At 61.9% G+C, this 23,947-nt stretch overlaps 1 protein-coding gene across 2 annotated transcripts in view; it reads left to right on the forward strand.

Annotated features, from left to right (window-relative positions):
• The window catches only part of SEMA6B (semaphorin 6B), a 92,403-nt gene extending 71,084 nt beyond the window's left edge, over positions 1–21,319 (forward strand). For both annotated transcript variants that reach the window (XM_039516136.1, XM_039516135.1), the window contains exons 8-17: positions 276–395; positions 714–802; positions 2,084–2,301; positions 5,718–5,849; positions 7,116–7,265; positions 10,298–10,492; positions 13,077–13,217; positions 14,760–14,837; positions 17,187–17,245; positions 17,501–21,319. In XM_039516136.1, the coding sequence (XP_039372070.1) occupies positions 276–395; positions 714–802; positions 2,084–2,301; positions 5,718–5,849; positions 7,116–7,265; positions 10,298–10,492; positions 13,077–13,217; positions 14,760–14,837; positions 17,187–17,245; positions 17,501–18,501 (2,183 nt within the window). In that variant the 3' untranslated portion in view covers positions 18,502–21,319. The remainder of the gene's footprint in view (positions 1–275; positions 396–713; positions 803–2,083; positions 2,302–5,717; positions 5,850–7,115; positions 7,266–10,297; positions 10,493–13,076; positions 13,218–14,759; positions 14,838–17,186; positions 17,246–17,500) is intronic.
• The last annotated feature ends 2,628 nt before the right edge of the window (positions 21,320–23,947 follow it).

Here is a 23,947-nt window from a genome sequence, read left to right on the forward strand (position 1 = left end):
AATATCTATCTATCTATCTATCTATCTATCTATCTATCCCCATGCACACCCCACTATCTATCTATCTATCTATCCCCATACACACCCCAATATCTATCACCCCAATATCTATCTCCATACACACCCCAATATCTATCTATCTATCTATCCCCATACACACCCCAATATCTATCTCCATACACACCCCAATATCTATCTATCTATCCCCATACACACCCCAATATCTATCACCCCAATATCTACCTGTCTATCTATTTCCTCTCTCTCCTTGGCAGGCGGGATGCTGTTCACGGCCACGGTGACGGATTTCCTGGCAATCGACACGGTGATCTACCGGAGCCTGGGGGACAGCCCCACTCTGCGCACCGTCAAGCATGACTCCAAGTGGTTCAAAGGTGGTTTCCCATCCCCGCGGAGGCCCAGAGGCCATTCCCAGTGGGGTAGGGGGAGGGGGAGAACGTTCTCTCCTGGGGACCAAGCTGGATCTGATGTGGGGGCTGAGTTACCTGCTGCCTTAGAAAGTTGCTCATCTTGGAGGCTCCCGTGGCAGCTCCCCCTACGCCGCTCCCGGGCTGCTCCCGCCAGGCCCTGTCTCAGGGCGAGGGTGCCCCGCAGGGAACATGCCCTGCTGACTCTCATCGGGTTCCCCCCGCCCCCCTCCCCGCTTCCCGTGCTAGGCCCTGACCCCCTTGCGTTTGCCCTTCTCCCGCCAGAGCCCTACTTTGTCCACGCTGTGGAGTGGAAGAGTCACGTCTATTTCTTCTTCCGGGAGATCGCCATGGAGTTTAACTACCTGGAGAAGGTGAGGCGCCTTCCCGGGCTGCATGGCCCAGACGCAGCCAGCGCTCTCCAGGGGCAGGGCCGCCCAGCTGGCTTCTGCTCTGCTCCTTCGCTGCCCTGGGTGAAGCCTTGGGGACAGGCTGGGGTGGAGAATGGTGATCACCGGCCTCGGGGAGCACATGGACGACCGATGGTTCTGAGGGCAGCGGATGCTTCTGACCAGTGGATATGAATTTACAGGGCAAAGCACTGGGAGGATTGCCTTCATTTCAAAGCAGCTGGGCTCAGAGTCCTATTGTGCAAGGTGCTGCACAGACACAGGAGGAGACCGTCCCTGCCCCAGCTGAGATCAGGGCCCCGCTGTGCAAGGTGCTGCACAGACACACAGGGAGAGACCGTCCCTGCCCCAGCTGAGATCAGGGCCCCGCTGTGCAAGGTGCTGCACAGACACACAGGGAGAGACAGTCCCTGCCCCAGCTGAGATCAGGGCCCCGCTGTGCAAGGTGCTGCACAGACACACAGGGAGAGACCGTCCCTGCCCCAGCTGAGATCAGGGCCCCGCTGTGCAAGGTGCTGCACAGACACACAGGGAGAGACCGTCCCTGCCCCAGCTGAGATCAGAGCCCCGCTGTGCAAGGCGCTGCACAGACACACGGGGAGAGACAGTCCCTGTCCCAAAGCACATACTGTGTAAGCCAGACAAAGGCAGGGGAGGGAGAGGCACAGAGAGGGGAAGTGACTTGCCCACGGTCACCCAGCTGGTCAGTGGCACAGCAGGGAACAGATCCCAAGTCTCCCAAGCCCCAGTCCCGTGCCCTGCTCCGCCCTGCTGTCTCTCCAACGGGGCCCCAGCGCGTGTCTGCAGAGGCAGGTTCTGGGCAGATGTGGAGGAGGCCAGACTGGAGGGGCAGCTCCCCCGTGTGCCCGCAGCTCTGCAGATCCTGGGTGCTGGCATCCATGAGCCACCAGAGAAGGGAAACTGCCGTCCCCATGCCAGGCCTTACAGACTGGCCTGGGACCTGGGGATGGGTCGGACAGAAGATCCTGTGGGTGCATCTTCAGGCCAGGCTGTAATGGAGGGGGGCACAGAGACCCCTGCATGGGAGTTAGCCAAACTCCACCCCCCAAAGCCCAGTCGCTCTCTGCCCCCCTCCATGATCCTGGGCCACTGACCAGCCGGGGGGGCGGGCGGCAGAGTGGCTCCGGCGTGGGCGGGAGGGGACGGAAGGCAGCTCATTGGCTGGGCTGGGAGGGCGGCGGGGGCGGGTGCCTCCTCCCCGTGACGCCCCCGTCCCGGCTGCAGGTGGTGGTGTCCCGGGTGGCGCGGGTGTGTAAGAACGACCAGGGCGGCTCGCAGCGCGTGCTGGAGAAGCAGTGGACGTCCTTCCTCAAGGCCCGGCTGAACTGCTCCGTGCCGGGGGACTCGCACTTCTACTTCAATGTCATCCAGTCGGTGACGGACATCCTGTACCTGGACGGGCGGCCCGTGGTGCTGGCGGTCTTCTCCACGCCCTCCAACAGGTCGGTCCTACTCACCCACGGGGAAGGGAGGGGCCCTGGGCACCGTGTCCAGCTGGGGGTCTCTCCCCGCTGCTCATCTCACCCCCAGCGGCCGCTAGCGCCGCCTTCCCAAAGGAGCAGGCCTCTGCCCCGGCCAGCTTGGGGACCCGATCCTGCAGTCTGCCCAGGCAAAGCTCCCACAGGCTAGCGGAGCTCAGCGCTGGGCCGGTGGCTCCCACGAGACGTCTGCAGAGAACCCCGACGTCCTGACCAAATCGGGCAGGGATCAGTCCGTCCTCCCTTCTGGAATTCCACTCGCAGTCTCTGCACGTGCACAACGTGCACACCCTCGCACGTGTACTTGTGCACACACCCTGCACGAGCCCTGAGAGCCAGATCCAAGGCCGTTGACGTCAGTGGGAATCTTTGCATTCGTTCCATTTGGCTTGGGATCAGGACTGCAACAAACACCATCCCCCCACCGCCCCCACTGAGGCAGATTTTCCATGCAGCCTCGCTGAGAGGCCGCTGCGCCTCAGGGAAAACGCCTGCACACCTGGCTTCAGGCCTGATCCAGAGCTCAAAGACTCCCGTTGCCTTGCACTGGCACCGGATCAGGCCCATCGTGAGCTGCTCCTGGTGCTAGCCCAGGCAGGCTTGGGCTCAGACTGTCCCTCCCGTCCACCAGCCGTGCAATGGGCTTTGGGTGATTTAGGGGTCACCGTGCGTATTTCACACCAGGCCGGGTGGGAGGTTGAAGCTCCTCTCAGGTCCGATCTTGTGCCCTTGAGTTCCTGACCCAGTTCAAAACTTTCCAAAGTGCCGGGGGAGGGGGGGGTGCTCGACTCCTGGCTCTGTCCCAGGCCCCGCCCCCACTCCACCCCGTCCCCCAAGGCCCCGCCCCGCCTCTTCCCGCCCCCGCTCCACCCCGACCTTGCCTCTTCCCACCCAATTCCACCCCCTGCCCCCAGTGCACTGCACCCTCCCTCCTCCCCCAGAGCCTCCAGCATGCGTGAAACAGCTGATTGCGGAGGGAGGGGGCGGCGTTGATCGGCAGGGCCCGCCGGCTGGCAGGAGGTGCTGGGGGGGCAGGGGTGAAGCTGATGGGGAGCTGCCAATGGGTGCTCAGCACCCACCATTTTTTCCCCATGGGTGCACCAGTCCCGGAGCACCCACGGAGTCAGCGCCTCTGGCTACCACCTCTGGATGGAAATCCTATCCGCTCCCTAGCCAAGCCCACTGGGAGCCTCCTGCCGCGGGGCACCACAGGAACCCACGGGAACATCGGCTTCACCCACAGGGGATAAATTCCGTGCCTGGGATTATGTGCAAACTCACAGGGGCGGCAGGGAGAAAAATCCAGACGTGCCCCCCCCGCCCCCTTCTCCGAGGAGGCCAGGGCATCTCCCGTCCCAGGCCCGGGAACAGCCCTGGCGGCTGCGGGCGATTGGTATTCACTGCCCGTTGGTCCAGGGCTAGGGGGCGAGGGCTGATTGTGCAGTGCGGGGTCCCAGCCCTTCGTGTCTGGCGGTAGCTTTGGTAACGAATCTGCCATGGCGAGAGCCGCCCAGGGTGGGCAGTGGGCAGCGAATGGGTTTTTCTCTGCCTTTTGGCTGCTCTGAAGGCTTCCCTCCCCTGCTCCCGCAGTCCAGCCCTCCCCCCCCGCCCGCCCCCGAGCCTTGGCAGTAGCCAGCAAGAGGGGCAGGCAGTTCGGCCCCCTCCAGGATTTGGGCACCTCTGGCTTGTCCCTTTCAGTCGCTGCATCACACCTGCCCTCCCGGGGCCGGTGACGTCACTGCAGGGCGCCTGGATCCAGCTTCCTGGGTCACCAGCAGCCACGTCTGCCTGGGAAAGCAGCTGCATACACGCAGCCCCCTGGGCTCAGATGGGAGCACAGCTGTGTGCGTTAGCGCCCTGAGCCATGCCGGCTGCAGAGACCTCCCCAGCTCCAGCCGCCACATGGGTGTAGGTGCCAGTCACGGGCGGGGACAGGCCGGGGTCCCCCGAGGGGTGAGGATGCTGCTTTGTGTGACTGGGAGCAGCTAAGTAGCTGTGCAGAGAACCCGGCCCAGGCTCCAGACTGGATCCCAAACAGGACCCGGCCCAGGCTCCAGACTGGATCCCAGACAGAACTCGGCCCAGACTGGATCCCAGACAGGACCCGGCCCAGACTGGATCTCAAACAGAACCCAGCCCAGGCTCCAGACTGGATCCCAAACAGAACCCAGCCCAGACGATCCCAGACAGAACCCATCCCAGGCTCCAGACTGGATCCCAGACAGGACCCGGCCCAGACTGGATCCCAGACAGAACTCGGCCCAGACTGGATCCCAGACAGAACCCGGCCCAGGCTCCAGACTGGATCCCAGACAGAACTCGGCCCAGGCTCCAGACTGGATCCCAGACAGGACCTGGCCCAGGCTCCAGACTGGATCCCAGACAGGACCTGGCCCAGGCTCCAGACTGGATCCCAGACAGGACCCGGCCCAGGCTCCAGACTGGATCCCAGACAGAACCCAGCCCAGGCTCCAGACTGGATCCCAGACAGGACCCGGCCCAGGCTCCAGACTGGATCCCAGACAGGACCCGGCCCAGGCTCCAGACTGGATCCCAGACAGGACCTGGCCCAGGCTGGATCCCAAACAGAACCTGACCCAGACTGGATCCCAGACAGAACCCATCCCAGGCTCCAGACTGGATCCCAGACAGGACCTGGCCCAGACTGGATCCCAGACAGAACTCGGCCCAGACTGGATCCCAGACAGAACCCGGCCCAGGCTCCAGACTGGATCCCAGACAGGACCCGGCCCAGGCTCCAGACTGGATCCCAGACAGAACTCGGCTCAGGCTCCAGACTGGATCCCATACAGAACCCGGCCCAGACTGGATCCCATACAGAACCTGGCCCAGGCTCCAGACTGGATCCCAGACAGAACCCAGCCCAGTTTCCAAACAGGATTCCAAACAAATCTACATCAAGACAAATCCCAACCAGAGCTCAACCTAAACTGGCTCCCAAACAGAACCTGACTCAGATCCCTAAGCAGATCTCAAGCAAAACCAGACTCAGAAACCAAACCAAATCTGAACGGAATCAAGCCCAAACACCAAACTAGATCCCAAATAGATCCCACCCCAAATGGATCCCGAACAGAACTGGGCCTAGACACCAAACCAGATCCCACGCGGTACCAGATCCCAAACAGAACCCAACAAAGGATCAGCGCAGAGTCAAAGCAGAATTCAGCCCCGGACCCAGAGAAGAACCGTCAGGACACCAAAAAAAAACCACCCAAGTCCTTAGTGAGCTGCTCAGCCCAGGCCCATAACGTCTGTGACCTGAGCGGGGGGGTCCCGGCCGGGCAGGAGGAGGGTGGGAGTGGGTGCTGGGAGGCTGGGCCAGCAACATGGCTCTCATGGCCCCTGTGTCTCTGCAGCATCCCCGGCTCAGCCGTCTGCGCCTTCGACATGGCACAGGTGGCGTCTGTCTTTGAGGGGCGCTTCCGGGAGCAGAAATCCCCCGAGTCCATCTGGACTCCCGTGCCGGAGGAGATGGTGCCGAAGCCGCGGTGAGTGTATGGCACGCGCCCTGGGCAACGGCCCGTGGGTATCGCCAGGACCCCGCAGCTTTGGGGGGGCTGGATCAGGAGCGCCGCCAGAGCAGAGAGCATGGCCAGTTATCAATCCTCCCCCAGCCTGGGCCTGGGTCCTGGGGGTCCTTCCATTCCCCCACCCTGGGCCCTGTGTCCTGGGGGGTCCCTCCCCTGTCCTGGGGGTCCTTCCATTCCCCCACCCTGGGCCCTGTGTCCTGGGGGGTCCCTCCCCTGTCCTGGGTCCTGGGGGTCCTTCCATTCCCCCACCCTGGCCCTGTGTCCTGGGGGGTCCCTCCCCTGTCCTAGGTCCTGGGGGTCCTTCCATTCCCCCACCCTGGCCCTGTGTCCTGGGGGGGTCCCTCCCCTGCCCTGGGTCCTGGGGGTCCTTCCATTCCCCCACCCTGGGTCCTGGGGGTCCTTCCACTCCCGCACCCTGGCCCTGTGTCCTGGGGGGTCCCTCCCCGGTCCTGGGTCCTGGGGGTCCTTCCATTCCCCCACCCTGGCCCTGTGTCCTGGGGGGTCCCTCCCCTGTCCTGGGTCCTGGGGGTCCTTCCATTCCCCCACCCTGGCCCTGTGTCCTGGGGGGTCCCTCCCCTGCCCTGGGTCCTGGGGGTCCTTCCATTCCCCCACCCTGGGCCCTGTGTCCTGGGGGTCCCTCCCCGGTCCTGGGTCCTGGGGGTCCTTCCATTCCCCCACCCTGGGTCCTGGGGGTCCTTCCACTCCCGCACCCTGGCCCTGTGTCCTGGGGGGTCCTTCCCCTTCCCCATCCTTTGTCCTGCAGTGTCCTTCCCCCACCCTGGTCCCCATGTCCTGGGGTGTCCATCTTGGGTCCTGAGATGTCACCCCTCCCCACCCAAGTCCTGGCTTGCCACCCCATCTCCCACCGGAGGCCCTGTGTCTTAGAGTATCACCCCCTCCCCCATGCCCCCCCCCCCCACCGCCCCCACCTCCAGCTCTGACTCCACAAGAGTCACATGTGGCCCATGCGGTCAGACCAAGGGTTCGGGACCTGCCCCTGCACAGGGGTTGGGGGGCGACAGCGGGAACGATCCGTTCGTGATCCGTTGGTCACGTCCCTGTTCAAGCGGGGTCGCCCCCCTACCCCGGCTTCCTGCTCCCCAGGGCACTGCTGGCAGCTGCACCCTCCGAGAGGGACACACAGAGGTGGGAGGGGCCGAGGTTGGCGGGCGGGAGGTGGGGAGACACGTGCCACTCAGCCCTTGCCTCCCGCTCTGCCCCCAGGCCCGGGTGCTGCGCAGCCCCCGGCATGCGCTATAACTCCTCCAGCTCCTTCCCGGACGAGATCCTCAACTTCATGAAGACGCATCCCCTGATGGACGAGTCGGTGCCCTCCCTGGGCCACGCCCCGTGGATCATCCGCAGCATGACTCGGTGAGAAACCCGCCCGCTCAGCCCGGAGCAGAAAGCCAACAGGCGCGGCTGGGCTGGTGACTAGGGAGGGCGGATTGAGTGTTAGGCAGGACTGGATTCCCCCTTCGTTCCCCTGTCTCAGCTGCCTGGAGCGGCTGGGTCGGTCCTGGGGCCGGTTGTGTTCAATATCTTCATTAATGATCTGGATGATGGGATGGATTGTACCCTCAGCAGGTTCGCAGGTGACACTAAGCTGGGGGGAGAGGTAGATACGCTGGTGGGGTAGGAATAGGGTCCAGAGCGACCTAGACAAATTGAAGGATTGGGCCGAAAGAAACCTGATGAGGTTCAACAAGGACAAGTGCAGAGTCCTGCCCTTAGGACGGAAGAATCCCAGGCACCGCTACAGGCTGGGGACCGACTGGCTAAGCGGCAGTTCTGCAGAAAAGGACCTGGGGATTACAGTGGACGAGAAGCTGGATATGAGTCAGCAGTGTGCCCTTGTTGCCAAGAAGGCCAACGGCATATTGGGCGGCATTAGTAGGACCATTGCCAGCAGATCGAGGGAAGTGATTATTCTCCTGTATTCGGCACTGGTGAGGCCACATCTGGAGTATTGCGTCCAGTTTTGGACCCTCCACTACAGAAGGGATGTGGAGAAATTGGAGTGTGTCCAGCGCAGGGCAACAAAAAATGATTAGGGGGCTGGGGCACATGACTTCCAAAGAGGATGGAGTTCGGCTGTTCTCAGCGGTGGCAGATGACAGAACAAGGAGCAATGGTCTCAAGTTGCAGTGGGGGAGGTCTAGGTTGGATATTAGGAAAAACTTTTCCACTAGGGGGGTGGTGAAGCACTGGAATGGGTTCCCTAGGGAGGTGGTGGAATCTCCTTCCTTAGAGGTTTTTAAGGCCCGGCTTGACAAAGCCCTGGCTGGGATGATTTAGTTAGGGATTGGTCCTGCTTTGAGCAGGGGGTTGGACTAGATACCTCCTGAGGTCCCTTCCAGCCCTGAGATTCTCTGATTCTATGATTTCCCTTAGAGGGAGATAAATGATACGAAGGGTGTGTGCACATGTGTGTGTGAACAGGTGCACTTGTGAGTGTGTGTGTGCATGTGTGTGAATGCATGCAACTGAGTGTGTGTGTGCACGTGTGTACATGTACACTTCTGTATGTACGCGTGCCGTGTGAGTGGGTGCATGCCTGTGTATGTGTGCACTTGTGAGTGTGGATGTGTGTGCGTACGTGTGAACTTGTGAGTGCGTGCCTACCCTTGTGTGTGTGCATGTGCACTTGCGAGTGGATGTCTACAGTTGTGCGTGTACATGTGCCCTTGCGTGTGTGTACACACGTACATATATACTTGTGTGTGTACATGCACACTTTGTGTGTGTGTGTATGTGTGTACATGTCCACGTGTGTGCAGCCGTGTGTGGACACGTGGACATGTGTACTTGTATGCCCATGGGCGTACACATGCACTTGTGTGTGTATGCATGATTTGCAAATGTAGGTACCAGTGTGTAAATGTGCATTTGTGATTGGGTGGGTGTTACTTGTGTGTGTGTGTGCACGCGCCTGTGCCTGTGCGAGGATTGAGTGCACCAAGAGGGTTGATAAATCTTCTAAACTTTGCTGCCGAGATTGTCTCATTCTAATTAAATCTGCCTTAATTGCTGTTTTATGTGGAATTAATCAAGCATCACTCCCTGGCTCTCAAGCCAAAAGCTCCCAACCAGAGGCTCTGGGGGCTCGTGTTGATGGGCAGATGCATCACTCGCTGGGATTCGAGGTGTTGAAAGGGGCAGTGCGGCGGGGTGTGGTGGGGAGCTTGCACCGCCCGTCTGGGGGTGCATATGCAGGCGGCGGGGGGGACAGGGACAAGTGCACGTGCCGGGGGGTATGTGGTCGCCACCCAGGCCCCGATGGCGCGCCGGCGGGAGGGAGCAGGAGGGGGTGGGGAGCAGAGTTCTTCCCAATCCTCGCCCCATGGTACCAGTGCTGTGAAAATGCAAAACAGCCGGAGCTCATTGGTGCTGATAATTACAGCTATAATGAGACAACAGAAAACTTATTCTAATTGACCCTTTTGGGGTGGGGGAGAGGGACAAGGAGCCTCTTGTTTAGCTGCAGCTTTCTGCAGAGGTTGTGATACCCACCGAAATCTCTTCCTCTCCTCTGCCGGGCCTTAGCTCGGCCTCCGGGGTCTGTCTGTCTGTGGGTTTGGGGGTCTGTCTGTCTGGGCCTGGAGCTGCGTGGATGTATGTCGCATAGCAAGGAAGCCATTGGAGTGGTGCAGGGGTGTCTGTGCCCACATGTGATGTGCAAGTGTGTAAATGTGTGGAAGCAGGGATGTCCCTGTGTGTGGAGAGGGATTGTGTCCGGAATGCATGTAGGATCGGTGCATTTCTGCTCTGGGTGCATGGTGCATGGGCTTCTGGCATGTGCATGGATACCTAGGGTGTGCGTGTGTGTAGGTGTGGGTGGGCGTGTAGATGTGTGTACACCTTCTTGGATTGTCGTTTCTTCAGGTTCCGTTTGGGATCTGGGTTGGGTTCTCATGGGGGTCTGGGTGGGTTCTGGTTGGGGATGTGGGTTGGGTTCTGGTTAGGATCTGGATCAAGTTCCGTTTGGGATCTGGGTTGGGTTCTCATGGGGATCTGGGTGGGTTCTGGTTGGGGATGTGGGTTGGGTTCTGGTTAGGATCTGGATCAGGTTCAGTTTGGGATCTGGGTTGGGTTCTCATGGGGATCTGGGTGGGTTCTCATGAGGATCTGGGTGGATTCTGGTTGGGGATGTGGGTTGGGTTTGGGTGGGGACGTAGATTTCCCACACGCACTAGCAGGAGGGCAGTAAGTGCTAACTCAGCAGGTCTTTTCTAGCTACAGAGAGTCCGATCCACACTAGGTGTGTTACCCCCGGGACACTATCCCATCTCCCCACTTGCCATCTCCCCACACCTGATGGCATCACCTCTTCTCTGGGGCTTCTCCTGGACCTCGGCCGTCATGAACAATAACGAGCGACCCCACTTCCACCCCCTGCTCTGCAGGTATCAGCTCCGTAAAATTGTGGTGGACAGTGCGGCGGGGCCCTGGGGCAACTGCACCGTGGTCTTCCTGGGCTCCAACACCGGCACCGTCCTCAAGTTCCTGATCAACCCCAACATCAGTGCCAGCCCCTCGGCCGTCAGCGCCGGGAGCCAGAGCCTGCTCCTGGAGGAGTTCGAGACCTACCACCCCGGCAGGTAGGCACGGACACGGCCTAGGCTCGGCTAGCGCGCTCGGAACAGGGGCGCCCAGGGGCTGGGGATGAAGTTAAAGAGGATGGAGGGGTTTGGGGAACATGCAGTGGGCTTTGGGGACCCAGAGGTGCCAATCAGAGAGCGGGAAATCCCCTGGGATGGGCATGGGGTGAGCACCTGGACAGATGGATCCGAGTCCCTGGGATGCTAAGGTGAGTCACTACGGCTTTCTCGCAGCAGCAGGGAGCCTTGTCTGTGCCCACCTGGGGAAACTCTCCCCAACTACCTGGTGTTACACTCCTCAGCTCCTACTCGTGTGCACTGGAGCGCCCGGTCCCTTGCGTCTGGGCACCCGCAGCGCACCCCAGGGTACTGGCTTCATCTCGGTTCTGCCCTCTCCCCAGCGCAAGGCGTGTAGACGTGTCTGTAGCAATCCCAAAGGGAAGCGTATTGCACAGAGCTTGAGACAGAGGCTCAAATAGCAGCAAGTACAAGGATTTGGAAACGTAAGAAAAACCGAAAACCCAGTCTACAGTCTATACCTAGTAACAAGCAGCTTTCCTGTCTAGCAAGGTGTTTCTCACCCAAACAGTCAGTCTGTGCAGCACTTGTCCAGCCCAGAAATGGATAAAATCTTGTGCCCATGGGCGGCGAGTTATATACACTCGTGGTGCCTGGGCTCCAGCAATATTCAGGGCCCAGGGGCCCGGCTGCACCAATGTTTGGGGCCGGGTCTCTCCCCCGGCCCCACTTGCTGCCCCTGCTCACCTCCCCCGGGCCCCGGAGCCTGCAGCTCACGCCGACTCTGCTCTGCCGGCTCCCGGCATCAACTGCTGTCTGCTGCCGCAGGGTCCTCGTGCCCCCCATCCACTAATGGCAGGGCAGGCTGCCCTTACCCTGCCCTTCTGCCCTAGCCCTGAGCCTCTCCAACGCCCCAAACCCCTCAACCCCAGCTCCAGCCAGAGCCCTCATCCCCCCCACATCCTAATCCTCTGCCCCAGCCCTGAGCCCGCGCCTGCATCATGAACCCCTCATCCTCAGCCCCACAGCCCTCACCCCACACCCCAACCCTCTGCCCTAGCCCTGAGCCCCCTCCCACATCCCAAACCCCTCATGCTCAGCCCCACAGCCCTCACCCCTGCACTCCCTCCTATCCCCAAACTCCCTCCCAGAGCGTGCACCCCCTCCCACCCCCATACTCCCTCCCGGAGCCTGCACCCCTCACCCCCTCCTACGCCCCCACCCCCGGCCCAGAGCCTACACCCAAACTCCCTCCCGGAGCCTGCACCCCTCACCCCCTCCTGCACCCACTTCCCCAGCCCGGAGCCTGCACCCAGCACCCAAACTCCCTCCCAGAGCCTACACCTCAGACCCCCTCCCCCACCCAAACTCCCTCCCAGAGCCTGCACCCCAATCCCCAGCCCAGGGCCTGCACCCTAGACCTCCTCCCCCCACCCCAACTCCCTCCCAGAGCCTACACCTCAGACCCCCTCCCCCACCCAAACTCCCTCCCAGAGCCTGCACCCCAATCCCCAGCCCAGGGCCTGCACCCCAGACCTCCTCCCCCCACCCAAACTCCCTCCCGGAGCCTTAGGCAGGTGTGGGGCAGAGTTTGGGAGGGCGGGTCCTGGGCACCACCACAATTTCTACAAACCTGCCACCCAGGCTTGTGCCCTCTCTTCTCCTGCAGTTACAGACTCTTGTCTCTTGCCCCGGGGGGTCCCCGAGTCCAAGACTTTTCTTGGGGTACTTGAGTCTCTGTAAATCCTCAGGCTGAGACAGTAAACTCAGGGCGGCTGATTCAGTCAGACAAGCTTCACTTCAAAGCTAATCTCCTCCCTGTTACATCTCTCTCCGACGATGTCCTCTCCCAACATCTCGCCCTGACCATGACGAGCGGCGAGTTCTTAGCTTTCGGCAGAGACCGCGCACGCCGCGCACGCCTGTGGTGAACGAGTGAGCCGATGGTGTGACACGAGCAGGTCTCTGGCACGGTCTCCCACGTCATTCTCAGGCCCTGGTGCAGAAGTTGGATTCCGAGGGGGTCCGATTCCTAGTGGCTCCCACATGCACTAGGGTGACCAGACAGCAAGTGTGAAAAATCGGGACAGGAGGTGGCGGGTAATCGGAGCCTATATAAGACAAAGCCCCAAATATTGGGACTGTCCCTATGAAATCGGGACATCTGGTCACCCTACGTTCACGTTTCGTGCCCCTTCCCCTCCATGTCCACCCAACGCAGGGTGCGATCAGTCCCTGGGTCTCAAGCCTCCCTGACAGCGACGCAGAGTGAATCCCTCCCCCACATCGAGGGACACCCCCCCCTCAATCTCCTGCAGCACAAAAGGACCTCGGTTTCCTTGCCTGACTTGGCACTTTCTCAGAGGTGGGGGAAGGCGCTTGGGGCTTTGGTTCTGTTCTCTGCCCGTTGGGAAGGATGCCAAAGGTCCCTCCGCCCCGTGCCCTCCTGGGGACCTGTCCCAGTCACACGCTGGCCACTCCCCACAGTGGCAGCCCAGGGCCAGGGCGGGCGGGCTCTCCTCGGGGACGTGGGGCGGACTGAGATTTCCCCCGGGTCTGTCTGCAGGTGCGGCCGAGACAACGAGGACGAAAGGAAGCTCTTGGGCATGGAGCTGGACAAAGCCACGGGGTCCTTACTGCTGGCCTTCCCCCCGTGCGTGGTGAGGGTGCCCACTGCCCGATGCCAGCAGCACTCGGGCTGCATGAAGTGAGTTTCTCGTTCTCGGCTCTTGCCACCACAGCTCAGTGGCTTGGGGTGGTGAGTGGGCGGGGTTTGGGGTGGTGAGTGGGCGGGGTTTGGGGCTGTGAGTGGGTGGGGTTTGGGGTTGTGGGCGGGGTTTCTGTCAAGTCCACCTGCCCCACAACAGACAAAGTTCTCCCTGGTTTTGCATTGAAAGCCCTGAGAAGGTGGCGACATCACTTGTTTGGGGGTTCAGTCTGGCTATACCTTTCTCTTTGGGGTGGGGGCATGAACATAACAGCGGGGGCAGGAGGGTTTCAAACCCACCCTCCTGCAACGTGGGATCACCCTGGCTCTGCCCCAGGGCCTTTTCCCCAGCTCTGGGTCCCACTGTCCCAGGACTGTAGTTCGGGGGGAGAGAGGGGGGTGAGTTCCCCTTGTAGGAGCCAAGCTGCCCCGCAAATAATGCCACCCATCACAGGTGGTGAGGCCCGAGGGCCGGTGCCCACGTCCTCGCCCACCACATTCCCCTGCCTCATTATCAGAGCCCGAGACGCAATTACTCAGAACGTCTCGGCTTCATACCTGCCCCCTTAGGGAAGCTCCTGGCAAGTTAAAGCTCTGGCTGCTGGGAAGGGACTGAGCCCAGGGCAGTGTGGGATTTTTCCAGGACAACCACCACTGAAGAATCAACCAGATGTATGGGCGGGGGGGAGGATTTCTCCCGCCCATCAGCTGCAGCCTTTGTCCATCAGCTCCCGGGCTCTGCTGCATGGGGTGGGCAAGAGGGGGCCTCCGGGGTATTCTGGGCCCCTTCCCTGCCATCAGCTCCAGCTCGGTCGATGGCCAGCTGCCCACCTGAGCAGACGTGGCCTCCGTCCCCTGAAGCTGAGAGTCGACCAAGAGCTGAATGAAGCAGGGGACCCCATGTTAAAAATAGCGTGTGGTCCTTAGAGACGGGACCCTAACGCAGATGCACTAGGGCTCTGGATTGAGGTAACACAGGCGTTAATGCTGCCGCCTCCTACCTTGGGAGGGCTGTGTAACGGAGCTTTTGGGAGGTAATTCTTTGTATGCGGCTGCATCTGGAGCCCTCACCAGAGATCAGGGCCCCGCTGTGCCAGGCGCTGCGCGTAGAGCGAGAGACAGTCCCTGCTCGTACGGGCTCACGGACAACACCAAAGGTGGGAAGGGAAACAGAGGAAGTGACTTGCCCCAGGTCCCCCAATAGCAGAGCTGGGACGAGAACCCAGGTGTCCTGAGATCCTGGCCAGCCCACGCTGCCTGTATACATGCCAGCCCGGATTCCTTCGTTATTAATAGTCAGCGCCCCGGATGCAGCCTTCTCACGAGTCACACCCAGGTTTACAAAGAGCCTGTGAACCAGTATCTTTGCCGTGTGACCTCGCTGGCTCCAAGGGGCCTACGCCAGGGATAGATTTGGCCCAGTAGGTGTGAAATCCCCTGCTCAGTGAACTGTCCCACCCCGACTGCGGACCAGGCGCCCGCGATCCACCGTGCCGGGACGCGGACTTCTCTAACCAGCCCCTCTTTCCTGCCGGGTTTCAGGAACTGCCTCGGGAGCCGGGACCCCTACTGCGGCTGGACCCCCGAGGGCTCCTGCATCTTCCTGGAAACCAGCACCAGGTAATGCTGGCCAGCGAGGACCCCTCCGGGGCTGGGGATGGGGAGCCGCCTTGGTGGGAGTTGGCTGCTGCAGGTGATGCTGGGTGAACAGCCCTAGAGCCCGGGGAACTGTGTGGAGCTGGGGCAGCCCAGGCTGTGGGATGAGCCTCCACCTCTCTGCCCTGATACTCTGCCTCCACCCTGATCTGGAGGGGCCACCTCCCTGCGTCTTTGGCCTCTCTGCTGATTGCGCAGGTGGGGTTTATGCTGCGACCCTACTAACAGCTGGGCTGAGAACCAGCAAACTCATCTCACACCCAAGCCCCGTCAGACGGTAACGGCGTGTGGTCCCCACCAGGCGGGGCAGGAATTCGGTGCCCAGGTGAGAGGTTTTGCCCGGAATTCTGCTGCCGAAAGGATCCTGGGATCTTCTTTCTCATGCAGCATCTCAGCCCTCTCCCTTCCGGAGACCCCGTGTCCCTGCCCCTTGCTAGGCGTCTGGGGATAAAGGAGAGATGCTCAGAGGCCAGCAGCCCCTCGGGGTGTACTGGGGAGTAGCTCCCTCCCGGGGTGCTCCACGGACATAGCGCTGGCCCAAGCCCCAGATTACGGAGAGGGGAGGGATTTGCCAGTGGGGCCTATTTGTTATACTTATAAGCACACAGGATCTTTTTAAGGGGAAAAGGCAATACGCCGTGTTCATTGAAGATACAACAACTAGCATATGTATTCAATCAACACACACACACACACACACACACACACACACACACACACACACACACACACACACACGTCCCGCCAGTTGATGTTATAGTTACCAGTCCAGGTCAACCCAGTGGGTTGATCACCAGTAAGGAGGAGCCGGGTTCCGTCGCTCTTGACACGCTGCTCCGGGGAAGTCTTGGCAGGACAAACCCAAAGTTTCATGGCAAGGCGCCCTGTTTAGATCAAGTACCAGAGGGGTAGCCGTGTTAGTCTGGTTCTGTAAAAGCAGCAAAGAATCCTGTGGCACCTTATAGACTAACAGACGTTTTGCAGCATGAGCTTTCGTGGGTGAATACCCACTTCTTCGGATGCAAGATGTTGCATCCGAAGAAGTGGGTATTCACCCACGAAAGCTCATGCTGCAAAACATCTGTTAGTCTATAAGGTGCCACAGGATTCTTTCCTGTTTAGATCGTGATTTTCCTTCATTGGGACCAACGAGTTTTGCACAAGCGCTTGTTTTCTTAAATTGTCCTTCTCCTTCTTTAGCACAGCCACTGATAGGTGCCTGTCTCATCTTTAGAGTTGTCAATCTGCCCTCCTCTGACATTTCACTAGCACCCTTGCGTCTGTCTCCGGTTCCTCCCCAGACCGTCTGCTCCAGCGATGGCCTTCACACTTCTCTTTTAACGCACACACTTTTTATTCACACACAAAACAGAATTAATTTGTGCAGAACATTTGGAACAGGGACATCAAGTTGCAACGCAGAAGAAAACAATCACGGCATTCTTGGACTTATTTTTTAAATGCTAAACCGACAACAAATGGGTGACCCTCAAAGGTCTGTCACTGCCTTGAAATCAGCACAGGCACAAATTCTGGGGCCCATTAGGTCATTCCGTTCTGCGATTCAAAAAGGGTGGCTGGCAGGATATGATCAAATCATACACCCCTACATTTAATACATGCTACATTCTTATTCTTTAGCCTTCATTCTAAATTATGTAAAATACAAACATAAAATCCTACTGCTACATATTGAGACCCGGAGCACTGATCGGGGACCATCCACCGAGCATCTCCCATCCCCTGGGAGCACTGAGCCCTTTGTTCCCGTCCAACCTTCGGCTGCTGTGTTCCCCGGCCCAGCCCGAGCTGAGCACCCTCCCACACCAGGGCATGTCATTTCCATTTGGCATCACTGGGGCAGGTGAGGGGGGTGGAGGATGGAATTCCCTCCTCCGCAGGAATCGGGCCAGGGCCCTGGGGCTGTCTCCTATCCCGGGATCTGTAATGACCAGACTCGGTTCCACGTGTCAGCTGCCATGGGGCCCCCCAGCAGCCCAGCCCAGGGCCCCTGCGGCACAGCGCCCCCTAGCACTACACTGGGGTCTGCCCTGACTGCAGGGGTGAAGTCAGCCCCCCTCCTATTCCCAACCCCCTCCTCGCCAACACTGTGCCCTGCATTGGCTCAGATGGGAGAGTGCCAGCCCCTTAGCACTCTGGGTTTGCTGGGTTTGGTTCCCGGCGCAGGAAGCCCAGAGCCAGCAATGAGCTGACAGCTGGCCTCTCTCAGCCTGGCATCCCCACACGCCCCCCGGGCAGCAGCCCGTTTCCTCCCTCTGACTGATCTCTTCCTTCCTTGTGGCCATCCCGCAGGGCTGTGTTCGAACAGGACATCGCCGGAGGCAGCACCTCGCACCTCGGGGAGTGTGAGGGTAAGAGCTCCCATGCTCGCTGGCGGGGGGGGGAAGGGGGACGACTCACAGGGTAGGACAAGCAGCTGGTCTGGGCAGGGCACTGCTGTGGGGAAGCTCACACTGCCAGATCCCAGCTTGCACTGTGGTCCCGGTCTGAGCCATGCTCTGCCCGTCGGACTCTCTGCTTCCCGGGCGCACGGGGCGAACGCACGGTGCCAACATGCCACTCTGGCAGTGCCCGCTCCCCGCTCACCCGCTCCTCCTTCCCCCCAGGGCTGATAACCGAGAGCTTCGTGGAGGAGCCAGACGGGCTGGTCTCCGTGAATCTGCTGGTGATCTCCTCCGTGGCTGCCTTCGTCATCGGGGCGGTGATCTCCGGCTTCAGCGTGTGCTGGTTCATCGGGCACCGGGACCGCAAGGAGCTGGCGCGCCGCAAGGACAAAGAGAACATCCTGGCGCACAGCGAGTCGGTGGTGAGCGTCAGCCGGCTGGGCGAGCGCCGCGCCCGCGGGGGCCCGCCCGAGAACCTCCTGGCCCCGCTGATGCAGAACGGCTGGCCCAAGGGGCTCCTCAAGGTGAGCCAGCACGACCTGGACTCGGGGGTGCTGCCCACCCCCGAGCAGACCCCCCTACAGCAGAAGCGCTGCCCCAGCAACCTCAAGAACTGCAGCTGGGAGCAGAGCCACAATCTCATCAACGCCTCCATCCGCGAGCCGCCCTGCGCGGGCTCCTCCGTCATCCTGCTGCACTCCAGCCACGCCCAGGTGCCCCACCACCTCCGGGCCGGGCGCGTCATCCCCATCTGCCACTCCATGCTCATGGACCAAGAGCTGGAGGACGAGGCGAGCGACTCCTCCGTGGACATGCACTACCTGCCGGTGAGCGGGGCGCGGGAGCGGGGCGAGGGGCCGAGGGGCCAGCAGCAGCCGCCCCCTTCCCACCGGCCCGGCTTGGGCAGGAGCTCCTGCGGCGAGTTCCCCGTCACGCCGCACGACAGCCCGGACCGGCGCCGGGTGGTGTCGGCGCCGAGCGGGGAGGCCGGGGACGGCAGCCACTGGAACCCTGACCAGCTGAATTTCAACAGCAACAACGCCGCCAGACAGGCGGCCGCCCACCTCAAGAGGAACCACACGTTCAACAGCGCGGAGAACCCGGGGGTGTACAGCCGGCCCGCCGGGCCCCCGCAGCCCCCCACGCTGGGCAGCCAGCACACCCTCACGGACCTCAGCCACCTCCTCAAGTACGGCATCGAGCGGACTCCCTCGGTCAAATAGGAGCCGGCCGGGGAGGGGGTGTGGTTTGCTTTTAGAGTCTCCTCTTCGGGGCGGGGTTTCAGCAGAGGGGGCGGAGCCTAGGGAGCCTCGCTCCCGTCCAGGGAGACACGCCCGAGACCCAGGTGTCTCCAGCAAATGACTGTAGGGGGCGCCGGAGAGGAGCCGGTTGTGGGGGGGAGGGGGGGGTCTCTGCGTTTGCTCTGGCAGCTGGTGCTTCCTCACTGGACTCATCTCCATGAACCTGCCCCACTCGCTCCTTCTTTTCGGTGGCACCTAGGCAGGATTGGGGCCCCTCCAAGCAGGATTTCGGCATCACCGTAGATATAACGACGCAGCACCAGGGGGTGGAAGGCAGCTGGCTGGACAAGGCCCCGGTGACCCTGGGCCCCCCACCCCGCCCGGCTCATCACCCCCTCGTTTTTGTACTGTAAATGGTGGGGGGGTGAGGTCTTCTTGCTCCTTGACACCCCCAGCGCAGAGCGGCCTCCCCCGGATCTCAGAGTTCTCAGCTCCCCTCTGTTCCCCCCGCCTGACACGGCCTCTCGCTGGGAGGGCGCAGGGCCTGGGTACCCCCGGCAAGGGCTGGGCCCGTTCCACCACTTGCGGTGGGCAGCGCCCCTTCTGCCCCGTGCTGGCAGGGATGAGACGGGTGCAGCGCCCCCTCTGCCCTGCTCTGTCGGGGGGCAAGACCCCCTCTGTCTATCCCAGGACAGGGCTTCTCTTGCGTGGTCAGGAAGGGCTGCGACCTCCAGGGAATCCGGGCGGTTGGCTTCCCACTGGGATCTGGCGTGGTGCCAGTGGCTGCTCCACTGGTGGACCAGCAAAGAGAGGGGGGGACCGCAGGGGTGTTTTCTTCCCGCTTGGCTGGGGCCGATCTGTCCCGGCTCCCCGATGGCTCGTCCGGCTGCCTCTCTGCAGACAGACCAGCACTTTACCCGTCACCCATGCCGGGCAGATGCCAACAGATGGCATTGGGCTGACACTGCAGCAAGGGTACCGCTACGCTCCCCTAAACCGCCCATCCTCTTTCCCTTTGGCATTTCCTGATACTGCCCCCCCCGGCCCCTCCGCAACCCTAACGAGGCGCCTCTGAACTGGCTGGTGAAACGGTTCCCGGCTGCCTCCCCACAGCCGCGCGGTGCCGCCGGCGGCTCCATCGCCCCCGTGCCTTGATGCAGTCGGTCACACGCCGCCCGATTCCAGCAGGAGCTGACTGTAGGGGGAGGGGGCGCAGAGGATTGGCACAACCGTAGCCTTGGGGAGTGGGGATTCCCCCGGGTAGACAGGAAGCAGGGGTGTCTGTCTCTGCAACAATAGGAAGCACAATCTTTTTGTCCTTGTTTTAAGCCTGTTTGGGGGCTGGTTTTCTACCACCCGCGAGGCGGGAAGGGGCCCCGGGTGTGCGGCTTGCTCTGGGGCGGCTCGGATTCCTTGGGGGCTTCCAGGATTGGATCTTGGCCTGTTTGTATTTTTATTTTATTGCGGGGGGGGGGCGCGGCCTTTCTTTTTCTTTCCTTTCCTCTGTCACGAATTGCACAATCCCTCCAGCGTGGAGGCGTCTCTCGGGCCAGGGATCAGGAGCGTTTCCGGCTGTGGCACGGCAGCGGGTGGGGCGTTGCCAGCAGATCTCCGCCCAGGGTCCCCCGCCTCCACCCACCCGCAGCCAGGTGGGGAAGGGGCTCTCCGGGAAGTCTGGCTCCTGCCCCCCTCTCACTAAAGCACAGATTGGAGCCTAGCTGCTGGCTCCGATCCCGGGCACGGGGAGCACGCGATAACGTGGGCACGCGTCGGCGTGTCTGTGTGCGCGCCTGGCGCTGCCCCCTGCAGGCATCCAGCCAGCCTTTCCAGGCCTGAGCTGCGATTTGCCGGGGTGCCTCCAGCTCTCATCTTCCCCGAGGTTTTGGGGCTGGTTCTCATCTACACTCGCTCCTGGTGGCGGCTAAGCCGGTGGAGCAGCTCCCTGGGCGGTGGGGACCAGTGAAGATTGCAGGGGATGGGGCTGGTTCAGATGGTCGACCCAATGCGCAGCTGCTTCTCCCAGCCTCGCTGGGGGTGCAAAGTCACCAGGGGGTGGGGGATTCACTTGCTCCCCAGGTACCCTGCACCCCACTCAGACCACAGAGCTGACAGGGACGGCTTCCCCCGCGGCATTTCGGCACGTCCCGCCACAAGCACAAAAGCCACTGAAACGAGGTTCCCCAGCCCCCTTGGGGCCACAGGGTCTGGCTGGGGGTGGGAGCCGGGTTCCTGTCCTCTCCGGGCCTGTTAGCTGGAGCACTGGGTCCAGGGGCAGATCCTGCTGCTGGGTCCCCTCTGCCCACAGGGGCAGGCAGGGCTTGAGACCCAGAGCCCAGTGAAGAGGCTCTGCCTCTGGCAGCGTGGGGCCAGGGCCAGGAAAGACACCTGAGGGAGGGGGTGACCGCCTGGGTGCTGGAGGGGGGGTGGAGGCAGGCAGCAGGATGTGCCCGCTGGGCTGGGAGAGGTAATCTGGAAGCAGCTGGCCCCCTTCCTCGAGCACAGAGCTGGCCTGCAGCCTGCCCCCAGCACAGCTCTCGCCTGGCACCGGCTTGGGGCTGGAGCTCCAGGCGAATGGGGGCTGCTGGGGGCTGGGCGAATCCGGCCACTTCCTTTAGGGGCTTGAATGGGAGCTGAGCTCTTGTGACAATCAGGCCAACAAGGCCTGCACCCCCGTGCGGGGGCAGCATATCCCACGCCCAGGCCACAGCCCCGTGGGGGGCGGCGTATCCCACGCCCAGGCCGCGGCCCCGTGGGGGCGGCGTATCCCACGCCCAGGCCATGGTCCTGTGGGGGGGCGGCGTATCCCACGCCCAGGCCACAGCCCCGTGGGGGGCGGCGTATCCCAGGCCCAGGCCATGGCCCTGTGGGTGCAGCATATCCCACGCCCAGGCCGCGGCCCCGTGGGGGGGGCGTATCCCACGACCAGGCCACGGCCCCGTGGGGGGCGGCGTATCCCACGCCCAGGCCGCAGCCCCGTGGGGGCGGCGTATCCCACACCCAGGCCCTGGTCCCGTGGGGGCGGCGTATCCCATGCCCAGGCCATGGCCCCATGGGTGCAGCATATCCCACGCCCAGGCCATGGCCCCGTGGGGGCGACATATCCCATGCCCAAGCTGCCGGCCCGGTTAGCCTGCACCTGGATGGATCCTGCCCACACGCTGCCCAGGCCAGCTTAAAATGGCAGCCAAAGCTCTGGGAAGACGGTGACTGCTCAGCAGGGCTCCTGGCCCGTCCCGCTGTGGAGCCTGGGCCCCGCCAGCCAGGCCCCCTGCTTTCCCAAGGGAGGCTGGGGGGGCCGGGTCCCCGCCCTGGGGAGTTTGACGAGGGAGCAGAGCCAGGCCTGGGGGAAGAGGGGAGGGGACCGTGGTGCCGCGGAGGGGGACAGGACAGCTGTGATGGGCTCCGCGGAAAGGGGCGGGCGTCTCTAACTGCCCCCGGGGGGAGCCGGGCCTGCAGACCGCCCGCTCCCCACCAGTGTAAATAAGGTGCGCGAGGCATGCGGCCCTCAAGGAGCCGACCCACTGCAAAGCGAGTGGGCCAGGACGATGCCAGTTCTCTTGTGACCTGTGCCCCCCTGTGACCTTCCTCCTTTTAACCTGTGCAGGCCATGCATGCTGCAGCCGTAAACTCTTCCCTGTATAACTCGGGAGTTCCCCCTGCCAATAAAGTTCTGTTTACAAGACTGGACACCCCCGGCCCCCCTCCAGCGTCGCTGTCTTTTCTCGCTTTCGTTTGCCCCGGGGGGGTTCCCCAAGGGTGGGAGGACGGGAATCCACAAAGAACCAGGCTGTGGCGTATCCAGCTCTGGGATGAATCCAGTGGGAAATGCCCCTGGCACCCAGGGCTGCCGCCTGTGCCAGTCCCTGCCACCTGTGCCAGCTTGACTTTGCCATGGCCAGTGGGCTGAGATCTGCTGTGACTTAAAGGCAGTTTGCAGTGCAGTAGCTGAGAGCAGCAACTGAAGGACCGAACGCAGGGCCGGGGGGAGATCCCCACCCTGTGGTGCCCCATCCAGATGGAAGATCCCACCCACAGAGCAAGGGCCAACTTCCCCCTACCACCGTCACTAGGGGCCAGCGTGTCTCCTTCAGGCTTCAGCTTCTCCATGGGCAGCCAGTCACGCTGGTGGCCCATCTCCCGACCAGCTGGACTCAGGGCAGCTGGCTCGGTCCATGTGAGCCCCAGAGCGACCTCAGTATTGGATGGCTGGTTGCTTGCTGTTCGCCCAGAGGGGGTGCAAGCCACACCCAGCCCTGCGCACTTAACCCTGGCTCCAGGTAGGTTCACCGGCAAACGGCCCAGGGGAAGGAGATGGATTTCAGGCCTGCCTCTGCCACATACCTGCTGCGGGTTCTTGGTCAAGTCACTTCTGCCCAGAACGCCAAAGGAAGTTAGGCAGCGAAAGTCCTTTGGGAATCTGGGCCATCCCGGCCCTGAGCCTGTGAAAGAGGGATAGAGACTCTCGCAAGGGCTTGGCGCTGGCTGGCTGGCAAGTGTCTGGGTCGGAGCTGAGTGGTAGGAATGACCATAATCATCTCCCCTAGGGGCAGAATGGCCTGGATCGCACCAGCTTGAAAGCTACGGCCTAGATCCCGCAACCCTCGCTCGCTGCAACGTTCCCAGCCCCATGGAGCTCCCCGGGGTCTGTGTGTGTCCGCTCACCAGCTGCCTGAGGGGTGCTCACTCTCCAGACACAAAGACTCCTGCTTTACTGAGCTCCGTGGGAGCCGGGTGCCTAACTCCCTCAGGCTGCATGGACGAGCTCAGCCCAGCTCATGGTGCCGTGTGACTAGAGACCCCATGTGCTCCCGCCTGGTGCCGTGGGTAAGCGCGGCAGGAGCCGAGCGCAGCAGGTAAAGGCTAAGGAGCCGAGGCTGCAAGCACCAAAGTCTGCCAACTAATGTCAGCGCGGTTAGGCCCAGAGGGCCCGTTACGAGCGTCCCACCTGATCCCCTGCACAGCAGGGCCGCCCGTGGTGGGGGGGGCAGGGGGCAATTTGCCCCGGGTCCCACAGGGGCCCCCACGAGAATATAGTATTCTAGAGTATTGCAACTTTTTTTTAATGGACGGGGGGCCCCGAAATTGCTTTGCCCCAGGCCCCCTGAATCCTCTGGGCGGCCCTGCTGCACAGCACAGGCCAGACCCCTTCCCTGGGGAGCCCTGCGCTCAGCCCAGAGCTAGCACATTTGGCTGGTTGGTCAGGATGCCGGTTTGGTGACACCCGGGCGGTTTTGGCAATGCCAGCAGCTCAGGTAAGCCGGCCTTTTCAAAGCGCCTGCTAATGCAAAGGCACCGGCTCCACTACAGGCAGAGGAGAGGGCTAGTGCCGAGTTGGGGCTGTTATTTTTCAGGCCAGCACTGCACACAAATGACAGGACAGCCCGTTTTTACAGGGCCTGGCTGCGGCTTGATTATTTCGCCCTTCCAG

The sequence above is a fragment of the Mauremys reevesii genome, linkage group 26 (genome assembly GCF_016161935.1).
Source record: "Mauremys reevesii isolate NIE-2019 linkage group 26, ASM1616193v1, whole genome shotgun sequence".
Lineage (NCBI taxonomy): Eukaryota > Metazoa > Chordata > Testudines > Geoemydidae > Mauremys > Mauremys reevesii.